The following is a 23179-nucleotide window of genomic DNA, read 5'->3' on the forward strand; positions in this document are numbered from 1 at the left end:
GTTCAAAGGCAGAGTCAATATTAGCCATGCTGGAAACAGGCCCGGGGAAGGAAGGACAAAAGTATATCTTCCATTAAAGCCGGAAAAACCTTAAAAACATGCACAATGCGGCCGTGTGTGTGTGTGTGTGTCTCTGTGTGTGTGTGTGCAAGCCTACGTCACCCTCATTGGTTATCAGCTTAGGGATGTGAAGTGATTGGGGCTCTCTGAGTTGATTGAAACAGTCTGTGTGCTTCTAAGAAAAAAAGAAAAGAATCCTGATGGTGGCGCGATGTTTGAGAGGGAGGGAGGAAAGACAAAAAAATTGGACTCGTGCCGTTTGTAAATTATTTTTCCGTTCCCGGCGTATGCTGTGCACATTGTTCAACGACATATTGTGAGTCAGAATGGAAATCCAGTCAGTCTCTGGATCAGAACGCTGCAGCAGTTGGCTGGGCGCGGGCTTTTTTGCTCAGGCTGGCAGCTCAGTCCTGACGCTTCAACATCACGTCGTTATGAAATGCCTCACAGATGAATGCTGTCCAAGTCATTACTTTCCTCTTCAGCGTTTATTTCTCTCTCCCTACCTCCCAAAAAAAAAGAACATCCTGCTCTATTTTGATACTCCCAGACCTGATACTGTTGACTCGGTTGTCTCTTGTAGTATTGCTGCACACTCGTGAAGGCTGGCTTACGTATGCACGCTGAATAGGTGAAGCACATGCGTCACATGTTCCCGTCCGTGTCTCTCGCTTACCTTGACATCCTACTGACTCCCTACATCGGATACACACGTTCTTTATCCATCTGATCCCTTCACACAAGGCAGACAAATATTTGAGACTACTGAGACTAAGAGGCGCCTACTAAGACTTAGTTAGATTTTGTTCTCTCGGTGTGTGTGTGTGTGTGTTGTTGGTCACCTTTAACTGCCGTTTCTGAATTTCCTCCAGCATGATGGCCAGACATTTGGTGAAGTCTGTTAGATCCTGGTCGGCCGTCTCTATCAGTCGACATCCCTGCACACACGGACACACAAGCGTGGTTACAAAGGAAAAGCAAAGGGGGAGATAAACACAAAAGGCACAGAGGAAGAAAGAGACGGAGTGAATTTGTGTTTTCTCTTGTTCAGTTGTCTACATGCTGTTTTTGCTGAATAATGTAGAGGTTCCAGTCAGTGGCCTTAAACTACAGAGTCCAGGTGAACAGTCGTGCTCTGGGTTCCTCCATCTGTCACTTCCTCTCTGAGATACACTTTCCCTATTACACTGACACACACAGAGCAGTCCGCACACACACAAACTCATCCGCCGCGCTCTGTTTGATCGCATCCATCCTCCCGCCCCTCCTCTCATCGCCCTCTCTCTCTCTCTTTTTTCTCTCTCCCTTATGGTTTGCTTTCTCTTTTTCTTTTCTCTATCTTCCGCTTATGCAGAATTATTCACCGTTTCCAACAAATCTCTGAAGGGAAGCCTCAAACTTTCTTATTGTTCTGCTTTGGGAGCATTACCATACGATTCTGTTCCCTCTGACAGAAAAAAAGATATTGCTCTTTTTTCCAGGCAGCCTGTGTGATATTTGTGAAAAAAAACCGCTTATGTTACAGACGACTACAGAGACAGAAATAGGGTGAGCAAAAGAGTAAGCCACCGCAGATGGCATCCTATGTCTCCGCATGCAGGTGTGTGTGTGTGATGAAGTATTGGATCTGCATTTCAAACAGTAAACACTGTGTGTAATCGCAGAAACACACCCAGTGACAGAGCACAAAGATCACACAGGAAACTCCATTTCCCTTCCTCGTAGGTGTTTTGTGTGGGTGTGTGTGAGTGTCCCTGACTCCTTCCCCTGTATCTATTATCTACTGAACCGTGTTTCTCCTCCTCCCAAGTGTTCCGCTTTGACATTTTCCTTTTGAAAACAAAAGAGAGTCCACTACACCCTGGAATTTGCATTTTTACTTTTATGGCCTTGGATAGTTCTCACTAGATTTGTGGACATGAAGAAATCTATTGGACAGTTAAGAGACACAGGGAGCCATGATGAGGATGATGAGGATGAAGATATAGGATGAATACTGTAATATTGAACTTAAACAATAAAATTAAATTTATCTTTCCTGGTGACTTTGCAGAGTTCCCATTTTTATTAACTAGTAAAAAAACCTGGATAATAATAAATCTGATAAAAAAAAAAACAATGTTATCGCAAATTAACCGTCTTCACTGTCTTCCGTCATCAGTGTCGACAGTAAGAAGTGACGAGATGACACCCGCATTTCACCGAATTTTTCTTATTCAAAGTTTCCGAGTGGTATCGTGCATGTGATGAGAGGAATTAGCCATCAGATCATTGCAGCAAATCTGGATATAAAAGTGCTTTGATAGCTCAGATCATGAAGAGACGTAATGACATGAGACAGATGCAGATGTGAGGTCAAAGAGTGCCCAGTTAAAGTAAAGCACGTAGTTATGAGCCTGATGTATATATGTGTATTTATAGCATGTATGAGGCCTTCAGTTGTCCACATTTCGACCTGTCATTGTGAGTTATCGACGAGACGAGAACTATATTTTGTTGGATAACGCCTTCAGCTTGTTTCCCTCGCAAGAAAGATCAAGACGGCAGCAAAGGCAAACAGGAGCAATCCCAGCTCCTCAGGCTGTGCCCGTAAACCGTCTTTCTTCTCTCACACGAAGCGGCCCACTCTGTGACACAGTGCACACTTCAAAGTTTGCACGGTGTCAAACAAATAAGTCTGTACAGGCGCGTCGTCAGCAAAGAAGAAAAGAACTTTTCCTTTTGAAAATCTGTGTTAACGACGACACCTTTTGATCTATCAGTGGAGAATATATCAGAAGTAACAGTCTGTGAGAATTAATTAATTTGCTGTGCATGTTTATAAACGATTCATTGTAATTCTGTGCCAGATAAGTGGTAAATGAGTTGCTAAGAGACGGAAGGAGTCGTTTATTCTTTGCAAAGTTTCTGCCTGCATGGATTTGTAAGAGCACAAATGAAATACAGCAAGTCTGACTTCTCTTGGACACCAAAAATATGATTCACATAAACTTATAACCAAGAAAATCAAACAAATGATGCGACATTGTTGCCTATATCTGAGTCAGCAACTCCAACTTTGAATCTGTTTTCCACTCACCTTGTCTGCATAGAAAGCTTTGACCTCTGCAGTAATGGAATCAAAATCCCCGCTGATATAGTCAGGCAGGAAACTGGATGTAAGGACAGAGAGAGAGGCGAGAGGGGGAGAGTGACAGACAGAGGGGGGTTAAGATGGTAAGAAAGACAGAGACAGACAGTGTTGGAGGAGAGACGGGGAAGGGAGGACATCGGGTCATATGTCAACTCTTTGATCTGTGCGGCGAGGGAGAGGAGTGACACTGCAGGGGGAATCGACAAAGAGGGAGAGTGACAGGGCGAGTCTCAGTGGAGGTGCGCCAGGCTCTTTCTCATACACTGACACACACACAAACACACACACACACACACACCAGACTGCAGAGATACATGGATTGTTGTGCGTGTATACAACCTGGCAGACACAAACTATTCTTTCTGTTTACGCCGATACACTCAAGCTAATATACTCAAAAACAAAGTCACAGTGACACACACACACACACACACACACACACACACACACACACACACACACACAGTATAATTTAATTTATACTAATGATTCATCACAGTATACGATAGAAGCTGCAATGAAGGAAAAGCAGGAAATAAATGAGAACTACATTTAATTTGGACAATTTTGTGTTCCAGAACATTGAAAAACACACAACACACACACACACACGTGCCCAAACTCCATATTAATAAAAAAGCACAACTTGAGATGCCACTCAAACTGGAACACACCTGCCATTTCTTATTTTTAACCCACAACTTGATACCTTATATGAAAAGGAATTTACATTTATATTCTTCCTGGTTGAAACGGGAGCCGTGTGTACTGAGATGGATTTTCTCCATGCTGGCATCTTAAGCACTCTTCATTTGCACGACAAACACAGTCAGAATGTGCATGCTGTTATCGGTGACGCACTTCATCAAAAACACTCGGTTATTTGTGCCACCGGTTGAATATAAAGTATCCAAACCAGCTCAGACTAACTGGAACGACGTGGACACACCGGCACCTGAACGCAGGCCCAACTGCGGACTTGACTGTCTTTGATCCGAACACTTTCTTATCTGGATTTGCAAACCGGCTTATGAAATGAAGAGAAAAACCAACAAGAGGGAAACGTCTTTGCATATTAATTTTCTGCACCCGGTTCATTTGAATGCCAGGCATTACGGCGAATTAACGTACACGACAAAGCCTGCTAACTGAATTAATGGAAAATACAAGGTGTTAACTGCATAAATGAGTTAAAACGCCGTGTTCACACACATGTAATTAAGAGGATTACACCTGCAAATTAAAGTGGGCGGGTGGGAGGAGGGTTGGGAATTCATGTGCACGCTGGCTTTGCATTGTGAATGTAAATTTCCCAGCGTGCCTCAGTCATTATTGTGTTTCCAGGGTGTGTGATGGCGAAGCGTTTGTCGGAGATGCTTGTTAGGTTTCAGCTACGGATGAACACCGCATTTCTTTTCCGAGAGAGACGGATAGCTCTGTTGATTCCATTTGTTTGTGTGCGCGTGTGTGTGCGGCGGCGGTAACACACAAAGCGTTGCAGCTATCTAGAAGGCATTAACAGGTCTGACATTACGATTTCACGGTTGGTTGAGTGGTGTGTTTGCGTGTGCGTCTGCGTTCCTAGCGAGAGGCGAGAGCGATGTTCCGCTCGGTTGAAGAAAGATATACAAAAAAAGGATTATTCCCTCCCGCCCTGGACAGTATTCCCATTTACACAAGATGCAGGAAGACAAACAGAACAGCTATTGTACGCAAGGAAACACACACACGCGCGCGCACACACCTAATACAATCTTTGCATATCGGCACTCAAGCACAACTCCACTTATGCTATACATCAAAAAGATGGTACGCTGTTTTATTAAAAACTTTATGGGCACTTGAGCACATATATGCACACAGACATACATTATACACACACCGGAATGAATTAACATGCACACACGCACAAACGCACAAACCCCGTTTAATATGCAGACGGACACTTACTCCTATAACCCAGCACACCAGAATTGCATCTCTATTCACAATGAGGGTATAAATAACCTTCATGTGACAGATGGGACACGACGTGACACTTAGTCTGTTAGGAGCTACACGCAAACACAGACACTCACACACACACATCCTGTTGCGACCTGTGTGCATGACTCCATCGGCTGATAGTAATTGACCGGGCGAGGTTCTAAATTCAGTATTTGTGTCTGTGTGTGCGAGGGTAAACGTGTCAGTGTGTGTGCATGCGAATGTGTGTTTGCGCCGCGGTGTGTACTGTGTGTCTGACAGTCTTCACTTCCACATTAATATTAACTGACACTTTAATTTGGATGGGAAATAGAGCATTTTACCGCCACTTTGTCCGTGTACCGGGTGGCGGCGATGGCTGCGTGACCTTTGCCTGTGTTTGTGTGTGTTTGCCTGTCAGCTATCTCTCTCTCCCCCTCTCTCTCTCTATTCTCCCCTACGCACGATTTTGACTCTCCTCCACACGTCTCCTTCCCAACACCGTCATCTCCTCGCAATCTGCTCTGATTTGCCGACCGTATTTACTTTTCTTCTACTTCATTACGGCAGCTTCCTTCCTTCCTTCCGTCCATCCACTCCATTAAGGTAAAACAAGACAGCCACTTTCCCCTCAACGCACTAGGTTCTTTGTTTACGCTCGGCCTTCAATAACGCCACTGAATTGGATGAAAATGTTGTCCTGTTTGTCCGCGCTCTCATTCCGTCTCGTTTCATCATTTCAGGATGTACGGCTTCGATTGCTCCTCCTGCCCTCCCCTCTACCAATCACACAGACAGAGAGACAGAGAGGCAGTAGTGAAGTATGGAGTAATTACTCTGAATGACACACACTAGCCAAAGAAAAGCACGCAAGGTCACATGCAACCTCCAAACACACACGCTGAGAGACGTCATTTTGGTGGTGAAGCGCGGATGCGGTATGGAGGTGTGTCTGGGTTTATAATTACACCGTAATACAAAAATAGGCACGAGGAAACGACCACTCGGGGCTCACAGAGATCTCTTTGGCCCGCAAAACACGGCCTAACTTGCAGAACGCCCAGGTGCATCAGCCTCGGCTCCCACACACGCTGCTGTGTGTGTGTGTGTGTGTGTGTGTGTGTGTGTGTGTGTGTGTGTGTGTGTGTGTGTGTGTGTGTGTGTGTGTGTGTGTGTGTGTCGTGTCTCATCTCTATCGGTTGGTGTTGCGTTTGTCTGTACAAATTTGCTCAGGGTGCACAGTTATGCGTGTGTGTGTGTGTGTGTGTGTGTGTAACTGTTGATTTGTTAATGCGCATTTAAGGTGTTTAAGCCCAAAGTTAATCATGTAGATGCCTGTAGGCAGTCAGACTAATGGACTGAACATGCATCATCATAAATCAACACAGCCCGAGCACAGACACACACACACACACACACACTAACTTTATCAACTCCCTGCATTACTCTTAGGGCTACCTGAGAGGAAAGGAAAAGGAATGAAATTGAATTTTTAATTAACACAATTCTAACACAATTAAAAAGCAAACAAACATAATAATGATCTGGCAAAGCTTCCACAATAAAAGATAAGACCGGGCTCCCTGTGCTCATCAGCTAATCCCCGCATGTCAATTTGCAACACAGAGCGATAAACCGAAGGCCACTTTCCATCAGACTGTAATAGGCAAATGCCAAGTGGAGTGCCAGTCGCCGTCAAAGCCAAACAGAACCTGTCGTAGTGTTGAATGAGCCTGGGAAAGAAACAATTAAGTGAGTGAGAGTGAGCGAACACCTGAAAAAGAACTGTACTTAGTAAGAATGTAAAAATGTGGAGAACTGATTTGTATTCATGTACAAGTAAAAAGCTGTATTGTGCTGAGAGAATGTCTCTGTCGGAGCTGGAGCCGGTCATCATCTGGCTCAAGTGCAGCACAATAAGGATCAAACCATTACTGGACTGCAACAACGCACTTAGGGTCCCACAGTTATCACGTCGCCAGAATAAGAGCTTTAATAATGGCATACTAGCATACTAATGGAGAGTGAGGTGACTACCTGAGTCACACTCACTCAGCGGCAAATCTATCAAATTAGGTTGAGGACGTTAACAGCAATGTTTTCGACCAACCATTTGACCAGAACCATGACCGTGACGGCCCTGACAGCATCCAGATGAGGACGACGTGGGTTGATAGAAGGTGTAAAAGGTCCTTTTGTAAATATGTGAACATCCAAATGTGCATGTCACTTGACTTATCCCATCTCTTCCCCCCTAATGGCTGCCTTGGTTTAACTGCGGGCCATTCATTCATCCACCTGGTGCAGAGGCAGCCAGAAGTGTCACGGCTCTCATTAGTTTTCCTTGGAAACACACACACACACACAGAGGCAGATAGGTGGGGAGTTTACACTTGTACACAAACACGTCAGGACAAGGTCAGGACTTTTTTTTTTTTTTGCCATCACAGGTTTGCCATTATTTCCATTTCAAAGAAAACTAAAAAAAAAATGAGAACGCTGCAACATTTCGTTGTGGTTTGTCCTCCAAAACGCCACGTCAGGCCCAGACCCAGGATCCAGGCCCTATGAGGCAAATCAAATACCTGCACTGTTAAGAACTCTGTCGCATAATTCACATCGTAGCAAGCCTAAACTGCAGTGAATGTGGTTGAAGTGATGACAGCGCAGCGCACAGCCTGTGGAGCACGTTGCCTAGACTCCCTCTTTTGTACCTGAACCTGTAAAGCATGTGTGAGGCAGCGCTTTACTTGCAGAACTTTGACAGGATGATCTTTTGGTGACGGATCGCGTTCGACCTCTCGGCAAGCGAGTGTATCTGACAAACAAAATACCACACTTGTTATATTTTGAGGTGCTTTGATTTTTATTTTATATTTTTAAAGGTGATACCTGGGTAGAGAGAAATGTCCTTGTAATAGTCTTGCTGGCAGACAATGTAAGAGGAGAAAAGTGTTCTCTCTGTGATGAGTATCCACACATACAGAAAAAATGCAGGGCAACCATCTATACTTCTTATCTGGCTTTTGAAGTAAGATGCATCGCAACGTTTGCTTCGCCGTTTCTTCATCTTTATCTTTACCGAGGAGGTTGTGTGTTGGGTTTGTTTGTCTGTTAGGATATCTGAAAAGTGAGCAGGTGTGGCTGTGTCTCGCCCCCCTCCATCTATTGATTAGGGGGAATTCAATGAGATGACTCTGCCGTTTCCTGTGTTATCCTTACTTGTTAAAGTCTCACAAAACGTGGCTTTGACTGATTGCCTGTGTCTGCCTCTCCTTTCCTCCCATCCTTTCCCTCTCTGTAGTCCATTAGGTATGGTAATGATAGGTTAAATACACCCTTACTTGGTGGTGATTGATTTACATTCATCCCTGCCCTTAAGATAGTCCAGCTTTTAACCGTGCTCGCTGTGTGATGCGTTCCTTTTTGGGGGACAGGATTGGTCTGAGAGGGAGGCCTGGCTGTCAGCTCGGTGCTGGAGGCTGGTGACAGTGCTCTGACTGGAGGGTCAGGAGATGGATCTGTTCTGTCACACACACAGACGGGGGTAGAAGCGATGCCTCTGCCGGCGGGCCTTACACAAACTACAAAATACAAAATACACAGCTAGTTTTCAGATGAAAATACAAGACGTGGGTACTTTACGCTTGTAAACCGGAGCCCTGGCCTCACGCAAACATGCAGAAAGTTAAGTGAGAACTTAACCGTGACCACATTTGTTTCCTGATCCACGATACAAAACGGAAAACAATATTTTTTAATTATAATAATGTGCATTCTGCAATATGGGAGTGTGTGAATAAATGCTACTGCTGGGATATTGACTGCACTCGACATGACCCTGCACAGGATCAGCGTGTATGGAGAATGGATGAATGGAGGATAGACCTGATAGAAGTTAAATCAACCGGGCATGTGAGATCTGACAAACTTGATCATCATTAATAGCTGAGGATGGAGAGTAAACAGCATGAGTAAATATTCTGTTCACGATTCCGCAGCATCACCATAGAGATGAATATCAGAACCATAGATTCCTCTTGAAAAACAGAAAAATAGTTGCAACTTCAAACCAAAGTCCCAAACTTAACTAACCTACGCCAACTAAAAAGTGCAGAGGGGGCAAAAATGTCTCCACTTTGCACAGCTGTTCTCGCCACAGGTGCTAAACTCAAAATGGCTGTAACGAGAATAGAAATATAAAATACACACACATACACATTCACACCCTGACCAAAATACACATAGTGGGAGTAGATGTGAGAGCCCTGACACTTCAGGGACCTAAACAACCTCAGATCCATCTCTGTCCAGACAGCACAGCCCTCCATTAGCCAAGCGCACACACACACACACACACACACACACACACACACACACACACACACACACACACACACACACACACACACACACACACACACACACACACACACACACACACACACACAGCAATGGTGCCAGCGTCTTTGTCACACACAAACACCGACAAGTAACAAAAGCTCACCCTCTCCATTCAGTCCTAATGCACAGCTACATATACAGATGTGCACGTATACATGTCAGACTCACCTGTCACGCTCTCCAGCAGTGATGTCATAAAGATGGTTGGCAGCTCCATCAGCACAAGCCCTCAAGAGAGCTGGAGAGTGAAAGAGAAAGACAGAGAGGCTTAAACTGGTTTTAAAGAAACAGTTTTAAAATGATGCGAGTGGTTCCCCTGTTGTAGCAGCTGTCATGGTGAATGGAGGAGGCTTGAAGGCAAAGCTCTCCATTTACGAGTTGATTTACATTCCAACCTTCAACTGTGGTCAAGACCTTTGGGGTGCTAACCAAACAGAGGAGATCACAGATACAAGTATCTGAAATGAGTTTCAGCTCACAAGGTGTCTGCGCTCAGCACGAAGGTCACAGTGATGAGACCGGGAAGGAGCATAGTGCAGTGCCGCTGCTGCGTTGTGTACAAAACACACAAAGCTCAGCTCCACAATCTGAACATCTCATGCTGGGAGATAACTCATTACTTGAATCAATTCCAAAATTGGTTATGAATAGCCTCGCTTTAAGTACAGCAAACACAAGTGGTTAACAAACATTTGGCCCTTAAGTGACACAAAAAAAGACTAAGGTTTCTGATTTCCAAAATGCCACAGTTATTCACCACCTTTTTTCAAGGCTTCCTAATTAAAGATGCAAAATATGTGCAAATGTATGCTCTTTTGTGGCCTCTATTCTATTCAAATTGATAAGGCAGCGTATTTTTTTCCGGAGTGCTTCTCCGTTCGGGGCCGCTGTGTTCCTCACTGGGGAGACACTTCAAAGAATCAGCAGTGCTATTCTACGTGCACCTATTAAAGCCGCCCAGACCCTGAGAGCCAGAGAGACCGCAAATACTTGTTTTATACATCAGCCTGCGTGGGCGTATGAGCGTTTGCCTTTTCTGTCTCATTTTCGCTTTCCGTCTTTCTCCAACTGTGTTCTTTACCCGAGCTCATCCCTACAAACAAATCTACAACACATAGACTGGAATGCGTCAATGTAATTTGTCTAATTCCATCTGGAAGTTAATACACATACTAATAAGACTCTAACACATTATTATCATCAGGGTGCGTTAAAAATGCAACAGCGCGTGCTGGTGTGCACCTTCGCTGACTCGGCTGCAGTAAGTTAGACTCCATTAGCAACATTAAATGGGAGGAAATGATTATTCCAGCAGAGGCGTTCTCCTTCTGAATCTAACTTCTCCTGAGAGCCCAAGAGAGAGAGATTGTATTTGCGTCGGTTTAAATGAAACACTTATAAAAAGTCAAGGAAGTGCTTTTTATTCATAACTCTCTCCGCCCGCTGTGGATGTTTCACATTAAGAAAGGACTGGATTGTAAATGATTCATGATCTGTGACAGAGCGCAGGGAGACTGAGAGACTTTTCAAATGACAACTTTTAGCAGAGGTAAATAAGAAAACAGGGGAAACTCTTGGAGACGTCTGCCGGTGACAGACAGCTGAGCTAAAGCTGATCGAGCAGCTGCGAGGGCGCGCACATTCAGAATGATTAGCTCGCTGTTGTTGTTGTTAATGGGAAACCATGCAAACAGAGATGAGTAACCGACTGAGAAACGGGAGTAGTTAAGGTTAATCCATCTCTTCAACGGATCTCATAAGAGTCAATAAGTGCGTCATAAACAAATAGCATCTCTGTGTTTCTGCTCCCCGTTTATTGTCGGGCACTTTGCATCATGTTTTGACAAGTGCTAAGTTGTTGCTATTACTGGCCTGAAGAAGACTCAAAAATACACACAAGGTGTCGTTACTCACTGCTGCATCTTCTCTGGATCTCTATCAACAAGCGGCTCGTCCTCACTTTAAATGGCAGAAATGTAACCGAGACGATGTAATTACCGCTGAATAGGATGAACTTTGGGATGTTGCCGAAGATGGGCACAAAGTGAGAGCAAAACTGTAACCATTAAACACCTAATGAGACCCCGACATCCTTCCTGTCTTGTCGTGACATTTGGATTTAATAAAGGAGTTCAACACAGACACTAGACACCAACCAAAACACACACACACACACAATGTGATGGTGATCTGATGTGAATTGTGCAGGGACAGCAGAAGCAGTCAGTGAAGATGACCTTGTAAAGAAACTAGCCATCATAATCCTTCCCTGCAGGGTTCAGCACCTACTCCTCCTGTCACTCACACTGCTACGGAGCCGCCGCGTGACAGGCAACTAACGGTGTCATTTCAATGATAGTCGCTTCTATCATCGGTCCGGTCTATGTTGCCCTGTAGCTAACGCGGATTAAGATTATGCCAGAAAGTTGCATATACGCGTGCGTTGGCGTGCCAGAGTGTTCTACAGTAGGCAAGTATTGATGAGGTGAGTGGGGAGGATTAATGCCTGTCGAGCTGGAGATTTAGCGCAGTACAGGAGAGGGCAAACGGTCATAGAGAGCGCTGAAAAAATTATTATCCCCATTATGATGCCTCAACGCTCTCCCTTCATCTATCAGTCCACCTCGCTCCCTCCATCCGTCACCCTGCTCTCTACACCTTGCCTCCACTTTTGATTGATTTCTTACGCAAACATCTCATTTTCTCTCTCGCTGTCGCCACTCTCTCCCCGTGTTACTCCGATCCCTTAGTCTTCCTACTCCGAACGCGCTCTTATTATTCAAGATGGCGCGCCCTGTACGGCTCTACAGCCCACACTCTTTCCCCTTCCGTCGACAGTCTCCCTGTTAATGCGTGAGTGCGAGAAGTGTTCTGGTGTAAATGCCTCGACTCATCACCCGATTGTCCTTGATTGCAGTGCAGGTAATTGACTGGCTGCTGCGGGTCATGTTTAGAACTTTACACTGACTGGGGCCTTGAAGAAAACTCTGGCAGCTACACAATGAGTAACTCAAGTATCAGCGCGACTGCATGAGCTAATGGATGAACAGTGACTAAAAGATGAATACTGCTTCCAGAAGAGAGATCTACTGCCCACACATCCCATTCACAAAATCACACACACCGACCACTTAAATGGTATTATTGAATTATTTGGGGTTAGTGAAAGGTTGACCCATTCAACATAATCAATGGAGCATCATCAGTACATGTGTGTATAAATAAGTAAAGTTATAAGTGAGCGGGGGATCGAGGTTCACAACAGCAGGCTCCTGAAAATGCTTCTTCTTTGATCAACATTGCTCTCTTCCATCCTCCATCTCCTCCTGTTCCCTGCTGCTCTGCCTCTCCCAGAGGTGAAAAGGGGGCCCAGGGCAGCACATCAGAGGACCTGACAGTAGTGTGTGTGTGTGTGTGTGTGTGTGTGTGTGTGTGTGTGTGTGTGTGTGTGTGTGTGTGTGTGTGTGTGTGTGTGTGTGTGTGTGTGTGTGTGTGTGTGTGTGTGTGTGTGTGTGTGCGCGTGTGTGTGTGTGAACCTGGCAAAGCTGCTTCTAAATGAACAACCATCTGGAGAGTGACATGCAGTTATTCACGCACGTCTTGCCTCCTGACATCTGCTTATCCCATAAACAACATTAAAAATAGATGGCATATCAAATGAGGAACGATGAGCTCGCTACAAGCGTGTTTACCATCAAACTGCGAAAGATCTGAGATCTGCCATTCACACACCAACATCACTCTGTTAACACTTATTCTAAGTTGCTGCGCACAGCTGCCAAGAACAAAACTGATCAAGAAATCCCTCCAATTTCTGACATCTCGTCATTGTATTGCTTGTAGCACCGGAGTTTGGTCTTAACTAAAAGTGGACAGTTGGCCTGATCTGCCATATGACACAGAGAAGTTGTATTCACCGTTCCTCCTATTGCAGGTTGGGGGGGCAGTTAGTAAAAGTCTCCCTTAATGGAAGTGAGAGGCATGGGTGCACACAGATCGTGATTGTGTAGGAGGTTGGTTACTATAGTTAATAATATATAGATTGGCTCCAGTCGTGTCAAAGAGCAGAAGTGTATTTGTGGCATTGAACGTAACAGTTGCAATATTCGAGGATATTTTCAAGGTATATAGATATTTTCATGGTAGATAGATATTTTCAGATGGAAGCAGAAGTGTTTTTCCAAGGACAGTATAGCGACGGAGCTTAGAAAAGTGAACTAGAAGGCTTCTGAGCCCTCATAGAGTTGTGCTGCGCGATGCAAAGGCAGGAGATCCTCACTGAGTGCCATCTGTAAGGTCAAGCTGGCAAAGGCAGCAACATGGACATGGGAGAGAAGAACACAGCGTGGCTGAATGGGATGTTTTTCCACTCTGGATGTCCTCCAGCAGAGCAATCTTCTAACCGCAACTTCTCTGTTTTGGTAGAGTGAATTTCTTAGAGCCCAGAAGCCGAGCGCTGAACACACTCCTGTCATTCACATCTACTTCTCTGTGCAAGGCTGGATTTTCCACTCGACTGTTATTAAGAACAAATACCGTCGGCAGCTTCAGGCGGAGGATGACCTTTGTGTGTTCCTCCCCTCTCTCCAGCCCTGGATCAACCATTCGAAGCAGCAGATTCATGCATTCCATTAAGCCAACAAGATCAGCATACTTATTTTGGAATTAGGCACAATGCCCGTCTGCCTCAAAATCTTAATTTAAATAATTTTCATCTACCTGTTCTCTCTCCCTCTTTCTCTCTGGTGACACTAGTCATCATCTGTGTAATTTGCATTCCACCATGATAATAATACCCATACTAATGTTGAGTTGATGCTGCACTGTGACAGCGTGTGTATTGTGGAAGTGTGAACATACTTACCACCTGTCCTCTTTAAACTTTAAACTTTAAGTACTGGTGTGCTCACCCAGTGCAGCAAATTCAATGCAGTTAGGATAAAGTAGTTTAGGTCAACTCAAGATGTATCCGAAATATCTATTTTACCCTGAGATAGGGCCTTAGAGTATACACAGAGGCAGTGGGGAGATCAGTTCCATTTTTACTCTCTCAAGTGGGTCACAGACCTCAGTCATTGGAATATTGGGGACTTCCATGGTTCAGTTGGTTTAGTATAAAGTGCCAATAGCCTGAAGCTTAGACAGCAGGCCTGTGGCCAGGAATTAGTGGTGTGAAAAATCTTGGCGGGGTAATTTAAATGAACTAGACTCTTTCCTTTTTCAACAATTATCATCCAAAGTGGAGCAAAATGGTAATTCTGTCCGGTGCAGCTCCTGTTTAAGAATAAATGTAACCCTCCTCTGCGAGTTGAACTTTCCCCCTCCAGCTCATTGAAGACCAGAATGTGTTCTTCACCATCTTCACACGATTAAGCAAGGGTGCATCAATGAGAAAATCTTTAGAGGAAGACACATACTAAGTGGACAAATGTGCTTTCTCGAGAAGCCTGTATCGATATCCTTTGACTTTACTGTACTTCCTCGCCATCTGGACCAACGGGAAGTTTTCTCTTGTAGAATAAAGGCTGTTAGTGCACTAACAAATGTGGACAACCTCTTAAAGTCAGTGTTGAAAGTGAGCTTGTAGAGTGAAATTCACACTTTCTATGAAGCGGTCTTTGTGTATGTATTCATAATCAAACATGAAGTGGGAGGCAGTGGCTCAGTGGGTAGTGCTCCTGCTTGGGAAGCGGAGGGTCGCTGGTTCGAGCCCCTGCCGGGGTGCCCCTGAGCAAGGCACCGAACCCTCAATTGCTCCCCCCTCTGCGAAGGGTGGTAATGTAATGTAATTCGCTTTGGATAAAAGCGTCTGCCAAATGATCGTAATGTAATGTAATGTAATGAAGTGCACAGTGTGTATCAACACTCGGTCCATTGAAGCTGTAGCGGCATTTATGTTGACTTCTTCTTGACAAGTTTTGACTCAATGTCCCTATTATGAAAGGTTTTGAAACGTTCGACAGCTTTAAATAGACTGAATTCTTTCCTGTATGACTATTATATATGGAATTTATGATTTTACAACATTCTTGGCAGGGTCAAATGTAAGTGATGCGAACAAAAAAGATCTCCAATTTTACAACAACAAAACTCCGGGGGGGGGGGCAGAAAGCAACGACGCCGCCACTTCATTAAAATACATCTCACAGGACACGGGCGCAGAGTGCAGGCAGGGTCATCTTCAATGACATGACACCAATTAAGTATTTGTACAGCGCAGAGTACACAAGGTAGAGAGCACGGTTCAGCGACAACAACAGGGGAATACACGGATCTGGGTGATACAAAGAGGGCTTGTTTGATCTGCGCCGGTGATCTTATATCTACCTTTTCTCCAGAGGATATGCAGGTAGTCCTTATCCAGAGGCTGGTTCAGAATGATCAGACAAATCCTCTGAGTGCCTGGGGAGAAAGAGAAAAAGGACAGAAAGTGGGGAACGTTAGGAATCATACGTGACTAACCACTTGCTGTAAAACAAAACCCACTCTTACGCTTGATGATACTGTGCAGCCGCAGTCTCACGTATCATCATGGCTCATTTTAATAGTTTGACACACTGAAGCCCCCACTGGCTTTCACGGCCCGCGCTTCTCGTTTCCTCTCATTGTACCTCCATGGTTCATTGTAGAAGTCTCTGTCTCGGGGTGCATCGTTTCATAAATCTGTTTCACTTCCCCCTCCGCCCCCATCCATCTCACTTCCAGCTTCTTTTTTTTTGCCCTGCTGCTAATGCAGATCCGGTGACTAATACTTCGGAATGGTAATTTTTCTATCTGCAGGAGATGAAAAATTGGGAGCCTGCGTTCATTGTCAATGCAAAACAGAGCAGCCAGAAAGCCTTAATGGACCAAAGACTGAAGCACAACCTCTCTTCCCCCTCTCGTCTTTGAAAAGATGCCATTTCACAGCTCGCTCATTTATCTTTCTGTCTCATGTCTGCGCTCATGAATGATTAGTGGTATGCTTTAACAACTGTTCCCTTCTGTGGCAAGACCTGAACGTGACATAGGCAAGTGCAGGCCAAGCTCTCTGACTACTACGATGCAGATGTACCTCTCATCTCTCTTGCAAACTGTGTTGATGTGAAATGCATCTTTCCAGTCCTGTAATGGAAGCAAACGAGGTCAATGAAACCATCTTACTGCGAATTTCTCAACTGAAACTGCTGCTTTTTGGGAAATCTTCCCACTTCTGACTTGACTAACCACAGGGCAACAGCTCGTCCTCTAGGGTTTTGACTTTATCGCTTCAGAAGGCTTAATGTTGTTAAAAAAAAAAGTTCACTTCACTGTAAGGTCATTTGAAAATAACAAAGGCAGCCCGAGCAAGAGTGTGGCAAGAGGAGGAGGAAGGGGAAGAGGAGAGACAGAGAGAAAGTGAAGGAGGAGTAGATTTGTCAGTCTTGTCTCTTAATTGGCTGGAGGTGTAGAGAGAACAAAAGACAAACTCAACCAGCCGTGACTTTTTAGACAACCCTTAAATGTGCACATACACACAGTGAGGTGCACGGCCTTTCATAAACTCTGCTGAAGGGAATGTCACCTTGGGGCAGCACAAATACAAACACACACAAACACAGATTATAAAGGAATACAAATTTAGAATTAAATTATTTACATGTTAAATGACTATCTGTGCACACCGTGGATTTTAAAACGCAGACATCCAGGAAAGCCTTTTTTTCACAAAGAGATGAAACAAACAAAGAAACGAACGTCACAGAAGTAAATGTTATGTAGTTGAGAAAAATATGTTTGAAAGTCTCTGAGTCTGGAACTTACAAACGGCTCTTTCATAGCACACAAGTGACAGTTTTATCGTCACAATTACATCATCGGGAGGGTGCGTGTCTGTTTGGAGATGTTCCCTTCAGTAACCGTTGGAGGATTATTTGCTCTCTCTTTTCAATTCTTTAGCATACATCTTGGATTTGAACAGTGAGCCCCCTGCAGAGTGAGGCCTTTACTGCTTAGCTAATACATCTGAGTCAACATTTGTAATGATAATTGGTTTAAAAATCCTGATGGCTCCCTATCAAAAGTGAGCCTCCAGACTGATATTGACCTTTGAGTGTTATTGATTTTCGGGCCACACATAAAGGCCAACGCCGCATGTATTCCTCACAGTGCACAAATCATACGCAATGTGTAAGAGTACACAGAAACAGACTGTATACGATTATCACAGCAATTCGACATTGTCAATCTTCAATAGCAAACAAAAGATTGTCTCCTGTTTTTTATCACAGCTCATGCTGGGAGATAAAATTCAAATTCGATAAAAAAAAAACTATGAAGTACAGAGAACAGGCAGTGCTTGTAGCCTTTCAGTCAGCACAGAGTCTTGGTGCTGCCAATCACACCCCACATTGCTTGCCCTCGCTGCCCATCTCTCCTGTCTTGCTGTTAACATTACAGCATGTAGGTGAGGAAAGATGGCTTGGAGCGCTGAGTGAAGCGGAGGAGAAAATGTGAATGCCGCCCACAAGGGAAGGATTTACTAATGTGCAAACGCAAATTACAAATACGGTCCAATATTTGAATGGTAAACCGTGCCGACTATACTCCTCCAAGTTTCCCTTTTTCAATCGATACACTAGTTCTAAACAAACCCCTCTCAAGAACACTGTTTGTAAGTCCACTTACTGGCTCAGTGTCAATATGGCAGCGGTGGGTACTGAGGGGGAAGTAAACATTAAACCCACCCCACTATGCTTGTGCCAACGGGGGTTGGAAACAGCTTCAACCAACCGATATGCAGCCCAACAAAGGTAAAAGATCATTGAAGGGTCAGGGGTGTGTTTTCTGATTGACCCATTGATCCGTGGAGATGTGAAATAATGAATGCTCACATCAGGGAAAATTTAAATTAGCAATTAAATAACATCCGCTGTTTGAATTATTTCATTCATGTCTTAATCAAAAAAGTTTTAATAAAAGGACCAAATGTCATCAATTAATTACTATCAATTTCTTTATATTGGATATTCAAACCAAACAGATGTCATGCTTGGATAAATCCCGTGGACAAACTAAGACTACTAGAATGAATATTGATATTGATTGATATTACCCTATAGTTTCAACAAGTGCATCTGCAAATGGTTCTAATGTTGTATATGATAATAACAACAGCCTCGTTCGTATTGCAGGAAAAGCAGATAAACACAACAAAGTCATGTTAGAATGATAAATATAGCTGTGAAACAAGACGGGCGCGAGAGACTGAAAAGGCTACATGGGTAAAACCTTCCCTCAGGCGCACGTCTCATGTCGGCTTACCTTCCTTCACACTCTCGCACACACACACGCGTGCACCATCAGGGAGCTCACCTGTGCCATGACCTCAAGACGAGTAGCTAAAGGCAGCCATCGTCCTTCATCCTGTGTGGAATCTCAGGTCTATAGGCCAATCAGAGTCGACCATTTGGGGATCTTGGGAGATTGTTAATCTCCTTTTTCAAAAAAACAGAATTTCCTAATCAATTCTCTTCTTTGCTGGAAACAGACTTGCTACAAACACATTTCACAGCCGTGTCAACACACCTCGGGGATTAAGATGGTATTACACTGTTTGTTGTAAACCTTTTTATTCAAAAAGACTCAATTCAGATTTTTCAATTGCGCAAAATGTTAATAATAAAATAATAAAATGTTAATATTACATCTTTTTCAGTACAGATTCATTATATACACAACCCAAAAGAGGACACACATACTGTTGCCATGAAACTGCCAGTGATTTATCTGCGAGTGTTAATTCCCCAAAGACTGTTTATGTATGTCAAAGTGAGTGGGAGAAGCAGAGGGAGGAAGACAAGTATGACAGGGACGTGTGTGTGTGTTGGTCGCTCACATTCAGATGCGCTTTGCTCCTTGTCTGACAGTCTGTATCTGTGACAGACTTTGTCCATGTTTGTGTGTACGGTTATCTTGTGTGCATTTGTGTATGTGTGTATGTGTGTGGACAAGGAACTTTGATTGACTGTGCGCGCGTGTCAACGGAATGCGTGTCTGCAACGTACCTGAGGGTAACAGGCAGTCCAAAGGCGTCAACTCTTCATCCATGACCAGGATCTGCGGGAACCTGTCTTCAACCAGCCTACTCACCTGGAACAGACAACAAGAATGAGAGATACTGTCACTACCCATCTCGCTTCTTGTCTCCTTTGCCTTCCTTTCTTCTCTTTACTCGTTTTCTTCTTGCCTTTCCATTCTCTAACTTGGGTCTTTCATCCCAGTTTACCACAAGCTTTCCGTAGGCTGGATACACACTGTAACTTGCGGTACGTTATTTATACGACACTGTGCATTTCCCACAGTAATGACAGCATCACCACCAGGCAAATCTGCAATGCATAAGGCACTCAAGGACGATCCTCATGCATCATGCTATTTGTGTAACTGAAGAGGAAACGGATACCTAAAGCGAGAAATATTTTTTAATGATGCAGAAAACCATCATGCATTCATTCAGTGCATTATAAAGTCTCTGCAACTCTGCAAAAAAGCAGGATGCCAGAATGCAGGACAGTTAATGAATAATATGACTATAACACATTCATTTGATCATTAAAACATAAAGTACACATCCTAACTAAAGGTGTTTTCATCCTGAGCTCTTCTACGTTCAACCAAATTCTATTCAGTACACTCCAGCAACACACTCTGAACACAAACAGGTCTACACACTGAGATGAGATGACATTTAAAGACGATCGTTATTCACCTTTAAACTCAAAATCTTCTGTTATGCATCTACATTCTGATTGATTTTGCCCATTTCACTAAAAGCACATCCGATTGCAACCTGACATGGTTGTTAAATTTATTGACAAGTGTTTATGTGGACCAATAGTAACAACAAATATCGAATCAAAAGTGATCCATTCTTTCCTAATGTTTTAACGATCATTTCCTATACAAACAACCTGCTTATTGTTTCATCAATGAGTAAGTTTGACTTTCATTGTCTGGCAATTTCAGTCACAGACAAATGAAAAACAAAAGTGCAGTGAACTACTTCCAATCGTATTGCTATAAATGATCATAAAGCAAACAAATTGAGTACAGACTCACCAACTTTTGAGCTTTACTGGAGTTTTCCCAAAGCGGAGCCTGGTGAAGAAACACGAGAGTTGATCATCTAGATGGGGGTTGGAAGAAAGTAAACCTCAGCTGAACTTATAAATGATCAATCTGCACTAGACACACAACTACACAACAGTCCAGCCGGCACGGCAGGGTTTGTTAGTCTCTTGGACACACCTTGTTTCAGAGAGTAAAGTTTAGAGTAGAAGCCAATTTCACATATCAGCTAAACAGGAAGTCTAAAACAGTCCAACACAGATACAGAGAACAAAAATCAAGAAAATAAAACTAATTTTTTTTTTTTACCTGAATTTAAATGAATGAATGTGAAGAGAAATGTCAAATCTCTTTATTCTTTTGATTTATTTTGATTTATTTTAGAGCCAACACAAAAAGTCACGTTTTTTAACTCAATCACAGAAAGTAATTAAATACGCACGCGCACACCCACCCACCCACCTAGACACGTGAGTCCCTGTCGCTGATGGAACCACTGACCCTGTTGTAGCTCTCCGCTAACGCGCTAACGACACCGACCGTGGACTTTGGCACGGCTGTTATCGTTTGACCAGAAATGAATTACCGGCTCCACTTTGCCACCTTCACTGAGAAGCAGAGGCGGGTGAGTGCGACATTACACAGCGACGAAACGCCACACCGCCGACCACACAATTCGCACGAGCTACCCGGCTAACCGTTTTTTCCCCGGTAAAACAGCAGCGTTAAAAATAAGCAAGTCATAAATCAAACCCGCATTTCACTGTTAATAAAGCGACTCCTCGGTTTCTTCCATTCGTTGCTTTATTTTATATTAACTTCAAATAAACTTACTGAATAAGAAGTCGCCTCTAGTCTCATTTCCCGGATGGTTTTGTAAACAACCAACGAGAGCGCACAGAGAAGCCTCCTACTCGGACAAAAAGTGCTTCAAAATACTACAGCGCCCTCTAGCTACCAACACTGGAAATGAGTTTAGGTGCATTGTTGATGTGTGGTCTATAAGGGGATCTGTAGCTATTTGAGAAATGATTTAATTTGATCAAAAGTGTCATTTAGTTAAAAATATTTCAGTGCTGGTTTAACTTTAGACTAATGAAGTAAAAATACTGCATTATAGTATTTAAATAACTTTAGGGAGGCTTTTTACTTGTAGAGTGTGACATATATTTACTCCACTGCTTTTGTCAAAACCATGAAAGAATATTAGAACTGCTGTTGAAAAAGATAAAGAGATTTGGGGATGAAGTCACAATATTTAGAGAAAAGAGTTTTGTCACTAGATTAAACTGGTACAACTTAACTGGGAATTACGTTTTTTGTATTTTTAGAGAAACGGGGAGAAGGAAACTTTTGCTTTTAAATACATACGTTATATAAGTCATACTTTTGATACTAGTAAAATGAGTTTTGCTGTTTTGGAATGGTAGCTCTACTTTTCCTGATGTACAGCATTGAGGTACCACTGGGTCTATCTGACTCTATACAGTTCAGCTCAAATCAACCAGCTGATGGCAGGAAGCTTAGTGCATTATACCTGCATTGTACTTTGGCTCCTCATCTGATTTATTTGTTTCTGAAGGGGACCATTTTCTGTTTAATTTTAATTTAGTTTAGTGGTGCATTAAGAATTAGACAATTAGATGCTTCATTTACTTCCCCACAGGGAAACCAAAGTACTTTGCCTCAGCAGCTTGCTCAAGGACACTACAGCAAAGTAGACGCTCCAATATCCTCCCTGTTGTCTCTGCACTCTGTGGTCCATCGGGTGGGATGTATGGTAAACAATCCAGTATTCTTTAACGGAAAGGGATCATTTTTGAAAAATCTGTTTATGTACATTAAATGGGCACGAAGCAGCTCCTGCATCTGCACCAACTGTTGCCATTCAATCTTGCAAACTGATGGATCATTCATTGGATTCATTCATTCATATGGATGGCAAAAATAGGAGAGATCAGAGTACAGTTTTGAAATGCTTTGATTAAAATCAATAACTCATACTGCCAGTTCCTGAACACACTCTCTCTCTCTCTCTCTCTCTCTCTCTCTCTCTCTCTCTCTCTCTCTCTCTCTCTCTCTCTCTCTCTCTCTCTCTCTCTCTCTCTCTCTCTCTCTCTCTCTCTCTGTCCTAGACACACATGCACAAGCACAAACAGACACACACACATGTATCAACAAAAAGACACCGCACACACAGGCAAACAAATAGCCACGGTCACACACACACACACACACACAATAGCTGCCGATTGATGGTACGCGGCCATCTTCAGACGAGAGTAGAAAGAGCGCAAAGAGAGAAGCCAAATCTCTCTCAAGGTGAATCCACTCCAGAGGCTCGTTAAAACAAACGTTCTCTCATCAATCAGTACTCATCGTTTGTCCCAGTCAGGCTGCATAAAGGAGGAACTTTCACGTGTCGCACACATACACACTAAGCTCAGGCATGTACGATGCACACACACACACACACACACACACGCTTGGCTGCTTGAGAAGCCACTCATTTGGTGTGCATGCATTATA

The 23179-nt window shown here is 43.6% G+C and overlaps 1 protein-coding gene across 6 annotated transcripts in view; it reads right to left on the reverse strand.

Annotated features, from left to right (window-relative positions):
* tpk1 (thiamin pyrophosphokinase 1) overlaps positions 1-21546 on the reverse strand; it is a 43177-nt gene extending 21631 nt beyond the window's left edge. The window contains exons 1-7 of one of the 6 annotated variants that reach the window (XM_076158249.1): positions 21485-21546; positions 20642-20680; positions 19588-19672; positions 15890-15964; positions 9731-9800; positions 3140-3212; positions 903-998 (exon numbers count right to left, since the gene is read on the reverse strand). In XM_076158249.1, the coding sequence (XP_076014364.1) occupies positions 903-998; positions 3140-3212; positions 9731-9800; positions 15890-15964; positions 19588-19672; positions 20642-20680; positions 21485-21511 (465 nt within the window). In that variant the 5' untranslated portion in view covers positions 21512-21546. Of the gene's footprint in view, positions 1-902; positions 999-3139; positions 3213-9730; positions 9801-15889; positions 15965-19587; positions 19673-20641; positions 20709-21112; positions 21182-21484 lie in introns of those variants that run through there. The other 5 variants (XM_076158253.1, XM_076158250.1, XM_076158252.1 and 2 more) reach the window with 5 other exon arrangements.
* Positions 21547-23179: the final 1633 nt, after the last annotated feature.

Source organism: Genypterus blacodes, unplaced genomic scaffold (genome assembly GCF_046128005.1).
Source record: "Genypterus blacodes isolate CSIRO-AG114 ecotype Tasmania unplaced genomic scaffold, CSIRO-AGI_Gbla_v1 ptg000076l_1, whole genome shotgun sequence".
In the NCBI taxonomy this organism is placed as follows: Eukaryota; Metazoa; Chordata; class Actinopteri; order Ophidiiformes; family Ophidiidae; genus Genypterus; species Genypterus blacodes.